The sequence below is a fragment of the Eubalaena glacialis genome, chromosome 2 (assembly GCF_028564815.1).
Source record: "Eubalaena glacialis isolate mEubGla1 chromosome 2, mEubGla1.1.hap2.+ XY, whole genome shotgun sequence".
NCBI lineage: Eukaryota > Metazoa > Chordata > Mammalia > Artiodactyla > Balaenidae > Eubalaena > Eubalaena glacialis.
Window position 1 is genome coordinate 127538578 of NC_083717.1, and position 16371 is coordinate 127554948.

A 16371-nucleotide genomic window follows, 5' to 3' on the forward strand; every position below is an offset into this window, starting at 1 on the left:
GGTAGCAACTGCAGCTGGCAGGAAAGAATTTGACAAAGAATAAATTATAGAAGGGAGAGAATGAGGAGTGACAACTAATGGGTATGGGGCTTCTTTGGCGAGTGATTAAAATGTTCTGAAATGAGACAGTGGTGATGGTTGTACAACTCTGCAAATATTCTAAAAACCACTGATTGTACACTTTAAAATGGTGGATTTGCAACTCTTGATGTTCTCGAGCTTACAATTTTTCCTTCCTTGTATTTGCATCAGTAGATATATTTTGCTTTTTAGAAACTTCTGAGAAATTCTTTTAATCTTCCCTATAGTTTATGCATGATAATGAGGAGGAATATTAGCATTGATAAGACAGTGAAACACAGTTTCATTTTTTAATAGACTCAGCCTTCTCTTGAGCTGTCTCATCACAATTAGATCTTGGTTTTTAATAACTAGTAATGCTGTGCTATTTAAGTCTCACGTCTCCTCATCTCATGTCTACTCTTAGAGGAACTTAAAGCACTCTAGAAGGAAGTTTGTGAGGCATTTCTGTCAGGGCAGCTACTGGCTCCTTCTATGGAATATTGAGACAGGCCACAGAAATGAGGAAAAGATGGAACTGTGGAATCAGCCTCTGAATAATTGAGAGGTTATAATAGCTCTCTCCCCTTGGCTGAGATTTTCAAAAATGGCTTGTGAGGAAAACCTAAGTTATCTTTGTAAAGCCTATTTTAGCACTCAAATATATATTTGACTCACAAAAGCTTTGAAAATTGTGTTTATTAAAAGACCTCTTTGACACCAAGAAAGTATTTTTGAAATATATTACAAATATATAAATATGTAATTAATATATAAATATAACAAAGCTATAGCAAAATACACATCCCTTCTTCCATCCCCTCTTTCCTTCCTAAATTGTTATCCTTCCCATACATGTGTTTGCATAGTTTTTTCACAAATGTAGATACCCACAAACTGTAATATGTTGAGTATGGTAAAAATTTTACATAATTTACCACTAAAGTATATATTTTATTAATTCACCTTGTACCCAGATTTCCACTCCTCGTGGGAACTGTTGCTCAGTCTTTCCTTTTCCCTCTCAGTCTTCTCCTAGAATTTTATTTTGAAGTCAACAAGTTGTCCCATTCCCTTTTAGACACTGAGATATGTACTTCATCTAGCTGTTCCTCTGAATCCCACTTCACTACCTGGCTCAAAGAAGGTGAAGGAAGAAGAATTGTAAATACATAGCTAATAGTGCGTGCGTGTGTGTGTGTGTTTCCCATGCCTATTTTATCCTTAAGTAAAGCTTTGGGTGAAATTTTCGTGTGTGTTTTTTGTTGTTGTTCTTACAGCTCAGTTCCAAGGAACAAAAATCCATTCCAAGAGGTAAGTTCATATAAAAACCCTCTGTCCCTGAAATGGAAGGATGAAAGGTAACCAAGCAGTCTTGAAGAATATCTTTGTCCTAAACATAGCTTTATGATGGTTACTGTATGGCAGTCTTGATAAATCCAATTCTATGTACCTAAGAGTCTTTATAAATGACAAATTCAAAAATGACTTTTGGAAAAAGCCCTTTGGATTTATTTTGTATTGTTTAATTGAAGGATGAAGTTTATTTTCCTCAGAATTGTTTCTGAAAAATCTCTACTTCATTTTACTACTCAATAGAAATTAGAAATTTATAAATTGATAGACTTTTTTAAGAAATAAATTTCTTTATAATTGAAGTAGCATCAGGCACTTAGGTAAAAAAATACTGGCTAGCAAGGGATCACATCCTAAGTTGTGGAATGGGCTCCAGACTAAACCCCATGTTTGAGAGTTAAAATACTGTTTTAACTATTTCTTTTAACTTACCTATTTTTTTTTCTGTTTGCATTTTTAGGCAATTGTCTTTGTGGTGGGAGGAGGCAACTACATTGAATATCAAAATCTTGTTGACTACATAAAGGTACATTTGACCTTTATATTCTTTTATCATTTGAGGTTTCACAGTTGTTCCATGTCTTTAACATACTAACATTCTCTGGTGGCTCACCTGATTCTTACATAAGCCCTTTTCTAGAGGTAGTTTAAAAATCCAGCAGATAGGGAAAAATGCCCATATGTTCATTGTTTTCCTGTCACATTCATTTCTGGCCTAAAATTTTACTTGATTTGGAAAATAATGTATCTTATTGATGTAATGTACTTTGCAGCTCTCTTATTTTGACTTTAAATGTTTAGATACCTCAAATAAGCTCCTGTTCCAAAAAAGTCTCCCTTGGTGAGATGATTTACTGAACCCCATTTACCTGAATAATAAGCACTTTTCTCTCATCTTATTGACCTAAGTCAGCAACATAGTTCGAACAAACTTGGAATGTCTGCTTTTTCAGCAAACAGGTGCTTTAGAGGTAGCACATTAGAAGTGGTGTGCTATTCAAAACTGACAGCAGCAGGGAGTGACAGACAACTAAGCAAAAGAATATGAAGGGAAAGGTGTAACTTGAAGAGCAAAAACACCATTTAAAATGTAGAGGCAACAGAACTAGTGATTGTTGCAATGACATTTTGTAATCTTCATTTATTCACTTAATATTGAATAATGATTATTCCTTATGTCCTGTATTACATAAAACTTCAATAAAGGTAGAGGTTTTGGTACAGCAGGAGAAAAAAATACATAGGCAGATGGCCCAGAGCTTCAAAACCACCAGGTACCTCCAAGGATCCTAGCTCAGTTGCACATAACATGCTTCAGAATGTGAACCACCACTAAGATCTATACCTTGGTCTCAGGGGAGCATCCATCTTATACTAGGAGAGGTCTTTTATACCCCTCTCTGTTCATATAGCCAGAATCAGGCTGCATGACTAGGCTCAAAGGCAAAAACCAAGGGAACATAACAGAAACTAGGTGTAAACCATCAATCTGTACAATTTTTATTTTTAAACAAACAGTGCTGACAAGCTAGTGTAAGTTGTCCCTTGGTCTGTCTGTGAACCTTGGGCAGGACTATATTAATCTATTTCATTCAAGTTTGGCCAAGGGTCAACAACATGATTGGTTCCAGGTGTGTTCCCAAGGATAAACACAGGGTTACAACAGACCAGCTGAAATTAATCCTGTACTTATACCCCATCCTTGGTTAAGCTTTCATAATTACATTTGTCAGCATTCTTTCTGCTTTTTTTTTTTTTTACATTATAGGACAGAAAAACAGGAAGGATAAAAAACCTTTTGGTTTTTTAAAATGGTTAAAATACTAACCATTTGGATAGTGTAGTGACTGAAACGCAGGTATAACTTTAAAGAAACATTGCAGTTTACCAGGTATTCCAGTGCAAACTTGTTTTTAATCATGTATAGGCCTCACAACTCTTACCTCTCTCCACCACAGAAATTTTAATTTTGTGAATGTATTAATAAGTTGAATCGATGTAACAATTAATTGTTTATTAACTAAGTCTAGTTCTTTCTTTGATCAATCACCTCCATCAGAACAACATCAGGGTTATCAGTGGTAGATATGTAAGCCCACCAAGTTATTCTTTACTTGGTTTCAGGTTACAAAATATTTTTTTTACCTTGATTATTACCCTCCACCCACAAAAACATGGTGTATAGGTAGTAGGGCACATGATACTATGACTCATCAGGCATGTAACAGGTATTTTATGTCCCTGTATCCAGGCACCTTTCTTAACAGATCATCACTCAGGTTCATATTTACACAATGGTCTTTGGCTCTTTTGTTGAACAGTTTCTTTTGTACGCATTTGAGCAGCAACAATATCCTAATTTTGCCTTCCGAAAGGGGTCCTCTGGAATATATAAAACCTATAAAATGAGAATACGTAAAACAAAAGGAAGCATTAGAATTATTCTAGGTGTTTATCCCCTAGATATATTGGCATCATCAAAACATAGCACGTGAATAAGCCCAGATTAAATCCTTCATAAACCTCCCAGAACCCATCTTGGACCTTCAGCTTCAAATAAAGGAGGCTATTTCTGCAGGTGTTATGGGCATCTATAAATATAGGTAAGAGTATTATTCTCTTGCTCTCAGCCTCTTGCAAGGTAACAAGATAATGTTAGCTTTTTCTTTTCTGTTTTTGGTATTATTTACTTATTGGCTACATTCCTGAGAATCAAGACTTCTCCATCATCCATGTGTCATTAATTCTTACCCAGAATTTGGCCCTTGGTTTAGAAGACGATCAGATTCAGCAAGACGCCTGATCCATAGAGCTGGCAACAGTATGAGATTGGCCAGTACTTTCCCCTTTCTTCATTCCCAGTCATAGGAGGCAGGTAGGATAAGTGCGAGTTTATAGGACTGTGTTGTCCACTGGTTAGTACAGATGCAGAAACTATTAATCCCAGTTTACACAGATGAAAAGAAGAAACATCCCATTCCATCATTCCTCAGACAGATTTAGAGGTATTGTCTTGATGTCTTGCTTGCAGTTAATCCTTTCTTCAGACCTTGTAAACGTGATTCATGTCCCTGTACTACAGGATCAGGCAGAGAAAAAGAAACATTTTTAGAATTGCAGGAGAAATTTTTAGTGGTTTCTGTGTTACTACCCCACTTCCTCCCTCCCCTGTTTTTCCTACGGTATCTCAACAATCTCTTCGCTGTTGATTCCCCCTTTAATTAAATGCCTGTTATGTTTTAACACACATTCTGTCATGCAAGCCACTCTTTCTGTCTCTTATTAGAAAGAGATGTGCCTAATTTAGAAAGTAGATGTTTCAAATGTCAGTTTCAGTTTTCAGTCAGTCCGCTACTTTGTGTTTGGTAAGGTATATGATGTCGGTCTATTGTGTATGCTTCTTAGCATGCTGTTGAACTGCACCTGCAGCAAAATGGGTTCCTTTGTCAAGTGATGTATATAAAGGAAGTCCAAATTGAAACAGTTTCTGCTGTGATGTTAAAGGTATTAAAGGTATTTGCTTTAGTCACCAGGTGTATAAGTCCAAATCCAAAATGAGTGTCTATTCTTGGTAAAACCTATTGCTGTCCACCTGGAACCATAGGTAATGGGGCCAGTGTAATTCTATGTAAACATGTGTTTGGAATTGCTGGGTCATAATAACTGTGTTTAACCATGTGAGGAACTGCCAGATTGTTTCCAAAAACAATATAAAATGCACCATTTTACATTCCCACCAGCAGTGTATGAGGGTTCTGATTTCTCCACATCATTGCCAGGACTTATCTGACTTTTTGATTTCGGCCTTACTAGTGGGTGTGAAGTGGTATCTCATTGTGGTTTTGATTGCATTTCCATGATGACTTAAATGATGTCAAGCATCTTTTCATGTGCTTATTGGCCATTTGTATATCTTCTTTGGAGAAATATCTATTGAGATCCTTTGCCCATTTTTTAATTGGGTTATTTTGCCTTTTTACTACTGACTTGTAAGAGTTCTTTATATAATCTAGATATAAGTCCCTTATCTTGATATATGATTGCAAATATTTTCTCCCATTCTTTGATCTTTTCACCTTCTACCTGGTGTCCTTTAAAGTACAAACCTTTATTTTTTCTTTTGTTGCGTGTGCTTTTGGTGTCATATCTAGGAATTCTTTGCCAAAGCCAAGGTCATGAAAATTTACTCCTGTGTTTTCTTCTATAGGTTTTATAGTTTTTGCTCTTACATTTAGGTCTTTGATCCATTTTAATTTTTGTGTATAGAATAAAGTCCAGCTTCATTCTTTTACATATGGCTATCCAGGTTGTCCTAGCACCATTTATTGAAAAGACTATTTTTCCCCACTGAGTGGTCTTGTAATAGAGGGAGGCAGTGTGCAGCCCTTAGCACGCAGCCTTTGCTGGGTGCCATTACTGGGCAACCCATTACCAGGCAACGGTTACTGAGAGACCACTAACTAGAGCCGGGGCTAGGAGGTCCCGCTCAGTCATTGGTCGGCAGAGTGGTGGTCATCAGGTGGAGCGAGGTAAGAGGCGGATCCTGGCCTCCTCCCTGGGGCCCTCCAGCTCACCCAGCCTCAGGCCAGCAGATGAGCTAGAGGGCCCCAGGGAACAGGCTGGGGGCTGTGTCCTGCAGAGCTCTAGAGCCCTCGCCAAGGCCACCCACTGGCCAGGCACAGGCCTTGAGGCGGCGGTGAACCTCTCCCCCATCCCTACCTCCATGACCTGATGGCGGCGGCAGTCTGCATGGGACACAGTCTGCGGGACCTGGCCCCTGCCATTTGGGCGGCCTGAGGAGCCTGAGGGCCAGTTGGGTCCTGGGTGCCTGGCTCCCTCAGCGATGACAGCTGGGCAGGGTCTGGGGACCTGGCCCTGAGGGAGCCACCAACTGAGATCTGCCTCTTCTTAGCCAGGACCTGGACCTTGGAAGGTGAAAGTTGTGCCTTGGGACCTTGCCCTTTCTTGTCAGAACAGAGAATAACATTTGTTTGGTGGAGATTTACAGGAACATCGTTACCTGACCATGACCTGACCTCAAGAACAAAGGATCTGACACCAAGAAGTTTGCAACAACTAACCAAGCCGTCCCTCACTTCTCCTATAAAAAGGTCTTTGCTGAAAGCTTTCGGGGAGTTTGGGGGTTTTAAGGCATGAGCCACCCATCTCCTTGCATGGCCCTGCAATAAACCTTTCTCTGTTCCAAACTTCGACGTTTTGGTATTGTTTGGCCTCACTGTGCGTCAGGCACATGGACTTGCGTTTTGGTAACAGTCTTGGCGGGCTTGTTGAAAATCAGTTGACTGCACATGTATGGGTTTATTTCTGGACTCTCAACTCTATCCCATTGATCCATAGGTCTATCCTTGAGCCAGTACTACACTGTAGTAAGTTTTGAAATCAGGATATGTGAGTCCTCCTACTTTATCCTTTTTCAAGATTGTTTTGGATTTTCTGGGTTCCTTGCAATTCCGTATGAATTTGAGGATCAGCTGTTAATGGCAGTTGGATTCTGATTAATAGGGATTGCATTGAACCTATAGATAAGATGAAAATACTCCCCAAAACTTAACACTATTAAGTCTTCTAATCCATGACATGGACTGTTTTTCCGTTTATTTACATCTTTTTCTTTCAACATTTTTTGGTTCCTTTGCAGTTTGTTGTTATTTTAAGAGTTTAAGCTTTGTATTTCTTTGAGGTTTACTCCTATGTATTTTTTATGCTATTATGAATGGAATTGTTTGCATTTCATTTTTGCAACAGTATAGAAATCTGATTGTTATATATTGATCTTGTGTCCGGCAACCCTATTGAACTCATTTATTAGTTCTGATAGTTTTTTTTTTTTTTTGGATTTTTAGGATTTTCTATATACAAGATCATGTTATCTCTGAATAGAATTAGTTTAACTTCTTCCTTAACCTATCTGGAATGTTTTTCTTGCCTAGCCACCCTGGCTAGAACCTCCAGTACAATATTTAATAGAAGAGTCCAGAGCAGACCTCTTTATCTTCTTCCTGATCTTAGGGATAAAGTATCCAATCTTTCACCATTAAGTTTGCTGTTACCTATGGGTTTTTAATAGAGCCATTAATGTTTAGTAGCTGCTAAGCCATGTAGTTTAATTATCCTGAGAATTCTTTGTTTTTTAATCCCGTTTGGTCTTACTGTTTCCTTTGTTCTGAGTAATCTTCATCTTCTTCTTCTTCCTATCATTCAGCCCCATTCAGGGGAAACTGAGCTAGTAGGTCTATGACAGCCTCCCTCATGACATTGGAAACCCATGTTAGTGCAACCTTGTAGTATGAAACAAAACTTATGGCTTATGCCTACAAGAGACTTGTAATTGAGAATTTATCTAACATGGCACTTGATTTACACCAGTTCACAAAACAACGGTCAAGTGCCATTTTTGTTGGGAAGGCAAAGAAAATACTATAATGGTTCTAGGTGATTTATTTAGTAGTGATGTTAGTCTAACTTACAATGTAACTGCTATTTGGTATAACACTGATGTATTTGATAAAAATTAATTGGGTTGATTTTTAACAAGACATTTGATAATACTGATATCAATGACCAAATGTATTGGGAATTTTACTTAAAGCCACCACAAGTTGTTCTTTTGATGGAAGGTGATTGGCTAGAGAATTAACTAGATTTAGTTAATAATTAATTGTTACATTGAATCAAGGTATTAGTACATTAGTTCAATTTTTAATGGAAGGAAGAAATATCAAATTTGTGCATAATTAAGAATAAATTTACATTGAAATATTACTAAACTGCAGTGTTAAAAATTAAAGCTATACCTACCTTACTGGATGATACAAAAGATTAGAATTTTTGTGTTTATCTTTGTTTTTGTATTCTATAAATGCTATAAAAGATGAAAAATAATGACAAATAATTAGAATTAAGAAAGCTTGTCAAGAGTGGCGAGGGAATGTACTTATATAAGCACAAGATTAATCTCAGCTAGTTAATATACCCTGTGCTAACGTTTGGCCAACCCTGAATGAAATGTATTAACTAGTGTTTAAAATAGGCCTGTGCTAGGGTCCAAGATAGACTAGGGGGCAACTTGCACTAGCTTGTCAACATTCTTTAACGGAAAATGTAAGATTGATTTGCACCTGGTTTCTGTCATGTTTTCTTGTTTCTGCTGTTAAGCCTAGTCACGGAGCCTGATTCTGGCTATGTGATCAGAGAGGTATAAAAGACCCTTTCTTGGACAAGACTGGGGCTCCACTGAGACCAGGGTATCTCCACTGTATCTTGGTGGTTCACAACTGAAAATGAAATGTGTCATATTACTGAGATGGGGTCCTGGGAGCTGTGCCTAGAAGTTTTGGACCCCTCTCATGTTTCCCTATGTACTGTGACCTCTACCCTTTTGTGAGTATAGCCTCAAGAATCCCAATTATATGACCCTATTTAATGGCTGCACGTACCATCTCATTTTGAAGAAAAGGAGAGTGAGGTGTGACTTTCGTTTTACTTGTTCTCAGAGAAGGTCAGCTAGAACATTTATTAAGCCAGCGATGTTATTCGGCTCATACATCACAGAGAGATGTCCTTATCTTGTATTACAAAACTGTAATTCTTTTTGTTCCTGATTAATTAATCATATTTGCTTTGTTATGGAATAAACTTTTTACTTTACAAAAGAAATCTTACAAATTTGCCTTCAAGTTCACAATACATGTAAGAATTTTAGCATTAAGAACTTACCAAAATTCTCCAGTCACAAAGTTTTGACTGCTTGTAATTGGGTTCCAACATTCTGTCAAAATTCAGAATGAAATTCATAGAGTTACAGAATGGAATAGGGTATATTAAGACATAAATACTGTATTATCACAAATGAGTCTGAAATGACAGTCCATGCTACTCACACCATATCCTACTTTCAGTGTAACAAAACTTGAAGAATGTTTTCTTCAAGTAGTTACAGATCTTATATTGGAAGAATGTTGGCCTAAGATTTTATAAATAATTGTGGCTCCCATGAAATGTGTCAGTAATCACATTCCTTCTATTTTCAGTGTAAATGGCACTAGAAGTGTACCTACCACCTATATTTTGAGGGAAAAAAAAAAACTATGCCCATTTCACTCCTTTATTCCATGTAATTTTAGGATAGACATGTGTACACTAAAATCCAATACTCCCCCCCCAAAAAAATTAAAACTTTTAAGAATAACAAAAAGTCTTACTAGGTTTAACCCCTCTTCTTGGGGATATTGAAAATATTACTTGTTACTTGTATCTGAGTTCTGTATCTGATTTTTTACAGGGGAAACAAGGCAAGCACATCTTATATGGCTGCAGTGAACTTTTTAATGCTACACAGTTCATAAAACAGGTAAAGTGTACTTTTTAGATTGTTTCTGTTAACATACCCTAAGTTGCTGTTGATATTTTTCAGAAGAGAGCAAGATAATCATGTTCATCTGAACCAGCTGAAACTAAAAGCCATAGAGCTAAAAGAATGTAAGGTTTTACCATGGACAACTATAAAGGAAACTCTTATAAGTAACATTATTTCCATTATCCCAAATCTATGAAAAGGTAAATTTAATTCAGAAAATTTTAAATTGGAGTAGTGTTACTCACTTAGGCTAAATTCAGTTCAGCATTTCCTTGACATACTGTCCGTATTTCTGACTTTGCCAAGCTGAGAAATTAAGTAACCTTATTAAGGGGTTGTATGTGCTCAGTTGATACAGCAGAATTACATTCACCTTGCAAGTTAATGACAGCAGTAGCTGAGGTGTACAGAGTCTTTACATTCTTTTACTATTGTTCCCACTACTGTTCTCAGTAATTACGTTAACTTCAACTTTTTAAAGCTTAAACTACCTGAGATGCTCAATAGGCTGACCAATAATATCCATTCACCTTTGCCTTGGCTGCCATAAAAATCATAACTGTACCCTGTGCTCGTTTTTAGCAGCTCTTCCTAGCATCTTTTTCTAGCACAAGTTTCTTACCCACATTATATGGTTCTTGTATTTTTAACCTTAATGTGGTGGCCCAGTGGTATTATGAGAATTTCAGACATACAGAAAAACTGAAGAGAATTTGCATTGAACACGTGCATACTCCCCATTAACATTTTATTGTACTTGCTTTATAAGATACCTGTCCATCTTTCCATTCTTCATTCTATTCCTTGCTCCACCTTTATTAATTTCAGAGTAAGTTGTAGCTATCAGTACACTTCCCCCTTAATACTTCACTGCCAATATCATTAACTAGATTTCATTATTTGTTTAGTTTGTTGTTGTTGTTGTTTTACCTTTGGAGATAAAATTTACAATAGTGAAATACACGTATCTTAAGTGTACATTCCTAACTTTGTCAGATGTTTCGTTCACCTGAGTATAACCCAAACCCCTATCAAGATACAGAACCATTACACCACAGAGTTCCTTTATGGCCTTTGCCAGCCAATCCTTGCTCCTAGTCAAAGCCTGCTCCCAAAACACTGTCTTGATGTTTTTCCACCATAGATTAGTCTTGCCTATTTTAGAACATCATGTAAATGGAATTTTTCTTCATTAGGTTAACTAGAAGATTCTCAATTTTATTAATCCTTTTAATGAACCAGATGGTGTTAATGCTAATTTTCTCTATTTGTTTTCTTTTTTTTTTAACCTCGAATTTTATTTTATTTTTTTTGAATTTTACTTATTTTTTTTTACACTGGAGGTTCTTATTACTTACCTATTTTATACTCTATTTGTTTTCTGTTCATTGGTTTCTACTTTTTATTATTTCCTTTGTGTTGATTACTTTGAGTTTACTTTGTTCTTCTTTTACTAGCTTCTGATATTGGATAATCATTAAGTCATTAACTTTAGTTTTTCTTTTCTAAAATAAGCATTGAAAATCATAAAATTTAAACTCTCGCCAAACACTGCTTTAGCCGCATTCTACAAATGTTGATGTTATGTTTTTATTACCATTGTTGAAAATATTTTTAATTTACCTGGTAGTTTATTCTTTAGCGAATGTATAGAGATCTATTGTTGTTTCAAGTATTTGTGGGTTTCTAGATATCTTACTCTTACTGATTTCTAATTTAATTCCCTTTTTGTCATAGAACATTCTATACATAAGTTCATTATTTCAGAATTTATTTAAATTCCTTTTCTGGCCCAACATATGATCTATCTTGTTAAGCACTCCATATGCACTTAAAAAAGAACATGCATTATGCAGAAGTTGAAGGAAGGGTTCTATAAACATTAATTTGGTCAAGGTAGTCGATAGCATTACTTAGATCCTCTATGTCTTTATTGATTTTTTTTTTTTTTTGGCCTAGTTCTATCAGGTATTGAAAGATTGGTATTAAAATCTCTGACTGTGATTGTAGAATTGTCTCTTCCTTTAGTTCTGTCAATTTCTGCTTTTTGTGTTTTTAAGTTCTGTTATTAGGTACATACAGACTTATGATTATTGTCTATTCCTGATGAATGGATTCTTTTATATGCAGTATTCCTCTACATATCTGGTAATGCTCTTTGTCTTGAGGTCTGCTTTATCTGACATTAATATAGCCACCCTAGCATTCTTACACTTAGTTTGCATCTTATAACTTTTCCATCTGTTTACTTTCAACTTGTCTATGAATTTATATTTAAAGCATATATCTTGTAGGTAGAATATAATTGGATCTTGTGTTGTTTTTTTTTAAACCATTATACAGTCTCTTTTAATTGGAGTCTATTGGTCTATTAACATCTAATGTAATTATTAATATGATTAGATTTAGGTCTAGCACTTTACTATTTCCTCTGTTCCTCTTTCCTACCTTTCTTTGTATTATTTGAACACTTTTTAGAATTCTACTTTAATTCATCCACAGATTTTTTTTTAGCTATATCTCTGCATTACGAATTTAGGGTTGCTCTGTTATGCCACTTGCGTTAAATGTAGAAACCTTGCAACCATACATACCCTCAACATTTATGCTGTGATTGTCATATTTTACATCTACCTACATCATTAACCTCACAAGACAGTGGACAGTGTTACCATTTGTGCTTCAGTCATGTTTATAATAAAGACATAAATCTTTGCATTTATATGGATATAAATTCCAGTGCTCTTCATCCCTACTTATAGCTTTTCTTTTTTTTCTTTTTTTTTTGGCTGCATTGGGTCTGCATTGCTGCACGTGGGCTTTCTCTAGTTGCCATAAACGGGGTCTACTCATTGTTGCGATGCACGGAAATTCTCATTGCAGTGGCTTCTCTTGTTACGGAGCATGGGCTTTAGGTGCGTGGGCTTCAGTAGTTGTGGCATGCAGGCTCTAGTGCACAGGCTCAGTAGTTGTGGTGCACAGGCTTAGTTGCTCCGCGGCATGTAGGATCTTCCCGGACCAGGGCTCGAACCCTGTGTCCCCTCCATTGGCAGGCGGATTCTTAACCACTGTGCCACCAGGGAAGTCCCCCTACTTAGAGATTTTAATTTCCATCTGTTGACTGAAAAACTTTTAGCATTCACCGTAGCTCTGGTATGCTAGCAGTGAGTTCTCTTAATTTTTTATTAGATGAAAATGTCTTTATTTCACCTTTATTCTTAAATAATTATATATATATATATACACACACACACATCTGTACATATGTACATATATATAAATATTTTTTCTGGATACAAAATTCTGATAGACAGTTTTTCAGCACTTTAAAGATGTCAGTCTGCTGTCTTCTGTCCTTCATTGTTTCTTATAGGAAGTCAGCACCCATTCAGATCAGTGTAAATTTTTTTTTTAACATCTTTATTGGAGTATAATTGCTTTACAATGGTGTGTTAGTTTCTGCTTTATAACAAAGTGAATCAGTTATACATATACATATATCCCTGTATCTCTTCCCTCTTGTGTCTCCCTCCCTCCCACCCTCCCTATCCCACCCCTCTAGGTGGTAACAAAACACTGAGCTGATCTCCCTGTGCTATGAGGCTGCTTCCCACTAGCTATCTATTTTACATTTGGTAGTGTATATATGTCCATGCCACTCTCTCACTTTGTCCCAGCTTACCCTTCCCCCTTCCCGTATCCTCAAGTCCATTCTCTAGTAGGTCTGTGTCTTTATTCCGATCTTGCCCCTAGGTTCTTCATGACCTTTTTTTTTAGATTCCATATATATGTGTTAGCACATGATATTTGTTTTTCTCTTTCTGACTTACTTCACTCTGTATGACAGACTCTAGGTCCATCCACCTTGCTACAAATAACTCAATTTCGTTTCTTTTTATGGCTGAGTAATATTCCATTGTATATATGTGCCACATCTTCTTTATCCATTCATCTGTTGTGGACACTTAGGTTGCTTCCATGTCCTGGCTATTGTAAATAGAGCTGCAATGAACATTTTGGTACATGACCCTTTTTGAATTATGGTTTTCTCAGGGTCAGATCAGTGTAAATTTATATGTAATGCGTAATCTCTCTCTGGTGCTTTCAAGATTTTATCATTATCTTTGGTTTTCAGCAACTTAATTATAATGTATCTATGCATGACTTCTGTGTATCCTGCTTGGGGATCACTGAGCTTCCTGAATCTATAAATTTATACCTTCACCAAATTTAGGGAATTTTCAGCTGTTTGTTAGTTCTTCAAGAATTTTTATGCCCACTTTTGTCTCTCCTTTTGGGACTCCATTTACATTTATGTTTAACTTTTTATAGTGTCCCACAAATCCCTGAGGATTCTGTTCTTTAACGTCTATAAGTTGCTCTGTCTTCAGATTCAATAAGTCTTTCTTCTGCTATCTCCATTCTGCTGTTTGATGTATTTACCAGTTCTTTAATTTTCACTTGTATTTTTAAAAAATGTAGTTTATATTTTTGTGTTGAGCTTTCCTTTTTTCATTCATTGTGAGCCTATTTTTCATTATTTCATTGAGGATATTGTCCTAGCTGCTTTTAAAACGTGGTCTACTATGGGCCCACCCTTGGGGTCCAGTGGTTAAGACACTGCACTTCCAATGCAAGGGGTACAGGTTCAATCCCTGGTTGGTGAAGTAGGATCCCATATGCCATGCGGCATGGCCAAAAAAAAACCCTGGTCTATTATTACTACACGTGGATCATCTCACTGTTGGTTTCCATTGTCTTTCCCCCTAGAGAATGGCTCCATTTTCCTGTTTCTTCATATGTTTACTAATTTTAGATTGTATCCTTTACATTGTGAATGTTATATTTTGGAAACTGAATTCTATTTCTCTGAAGAGTGTTGGTCAGAACCAAAGTTCAAACTCTGTCTCTTGGGCAGCAGTTCAAATCTCACCTGTTTGTTTGTTTGTTAGTCTCTCTCATTCATGAGTGGTTCAGGGTTTCACCATAGATTTAGGAAGTCTATATACAGAATTTAGGGCTCCCTCACATTGGCCCTCTCCAGGATTTCCCCCTCACTTTCCAGTAGCTTTAGTTGCCCCCAAACTCTTTCCTCTGGTTTTTCAGGCCAGAAAGACGACTGCAGGTTTTCTGTCAGTTTTAGCTGCCAGTATAGCACCAACTGTGGCCTGCCTTCGGGCTAAGAGCCACAGAACCAGAGAACTCAGTCCGTGCTATTCCCTCCTTGCAAGTGTTGATTCTGTTCCAGAAGCCACCTGCTTTCAGTTGCTCCCCGTTGCCTACAGGTAGTTGGTTTTTGTATTTGTTTAAAGTTTATAATTTCTCTCTCTCTCTCTCTCTCTCTCATAGACTTGGTGCAATAGTTTACCCAGCCTTCCAGAATTGAAAGCCTTTTCCCTTCCTTTTAATGATCTTTAGAAATATATTAAATGTATTTCTAATTTCTTTTAGAAATAAAATGTATAGAAAAGTGAACTGTCAGCAGTAAAGTCACACATGATGTTGCTTTTCTTTACATTTTCATACTGAGTTAATATTAATTTTTTTATTCTCTCTCAGGTTTTTGTTTTCCATTACTTGAATTTACTCCTATATAATGTTTACACATCTTTTTGCCATGACAGTTTTTAAATATCTACGAATCTTAAACATTTGAGTTAGTGGTGAATATTGAATGAAAATGTATTATTCTAGAAATGCAGTGCATGAAATAGAAAGCCTGGATTTTACCATGATAAAAGTGTGCGTTTAAGGTGTTTACAAATATAATTGAAGCCCAAGTTTCTTTTGTGATTAAAAACAGTAATATTTATGATTTTATGTTTTGTTTTGTTTTAGCTGTCACAACTTGGACAAAAATAACACAGAAGAACCTTAACATGAGACTCTATTTAGAACTTGGATAAATGTAAAAAGTCAAAAGAGCCAGATGTTTCCTTTCTTCATATCAATGTCCTAACAGTGAAACTTAGAGTTATTTGTTAATTTTTAAGGAAATTCTATACTTAATATAATGTGTACTGATTAAAACAATAAAACATTTCAGAAATAAATTTTAACATTGTACATTATCTCTCCTGTTATGTTTGACAAATGAGAAAGAAAGTACTTTGGAAGGAAGGAAAGCTCTGTCTGAATATAATGTTAAAATATTAATATAATAACCAATATGTTATGATTGAAGCTAGTAAAAATTTAAGAATGTACTATACAAGTGTTATTTGATTGGTTCATGAATCTCCTACATCTCCTAAATTGTATGCATTTTAATTGTAAAATTACCTTCCCATGGTTTGTTTCCCATGTTGCCTCTAGAGTTTATAGCCACTTTAATGTCTGTCTCTTCTCTGTCTGGCACACCTACATACATTTTATCACATAAAATCCCTCCTTTATATAATGTCAAAAGTCAAACATTAACATCTGGAACGGACAAATACAAAATATTATCCTGTAAAGTTCTAAATAATATGTAAAAGTAAGTGTTAAATTTGATTCTAACCTTCCTATCTGCCTGGCACGCAGCACTAAAAAGGAATGTTGATCAGTTATATATCTCAAGGCAGTCATAAGATAAA

General features: G+C 36.1%; 1 protein-coding gene across 2 annotated transcripts in view; it reads left to right on the forward strand.

Annotated features, from left to right (window-relative positions):
* Nucleotides 1-15818, forward strand: part of SCFD1 (sec1 family domain containing 1) — a 137516-nt gene extending 121698 nt beyond the window's left edge. For both annotated transcript variants that reach the window (XM_061182420.1, XM_061182421.1), the window contains exons 22-25: nucleotides 1341-1374; nucleotides 1877-1942; nucleotides 9719-9787; nucleotides 15632-15818. In XM_061182420.1, coding sequence (XP_061038403.1) covers nucleotides 1341-1374; nucleotides 1877-1942; nucleotides 9719-9787; nucleotides 15632-15655 — 193 coding nt within the window. In that variant the 3' untranslated portion in view covers nucleotides 15656-15818. The remainder of the gene's footprint in view (nucleotides 1-1340; nucleotides 1375-1876; nucleotides 1943-9718; nucleotides 9788-15631) is intronic.
* Nucleotides 15819-16371: the final 553 nt, after the last annotated feature.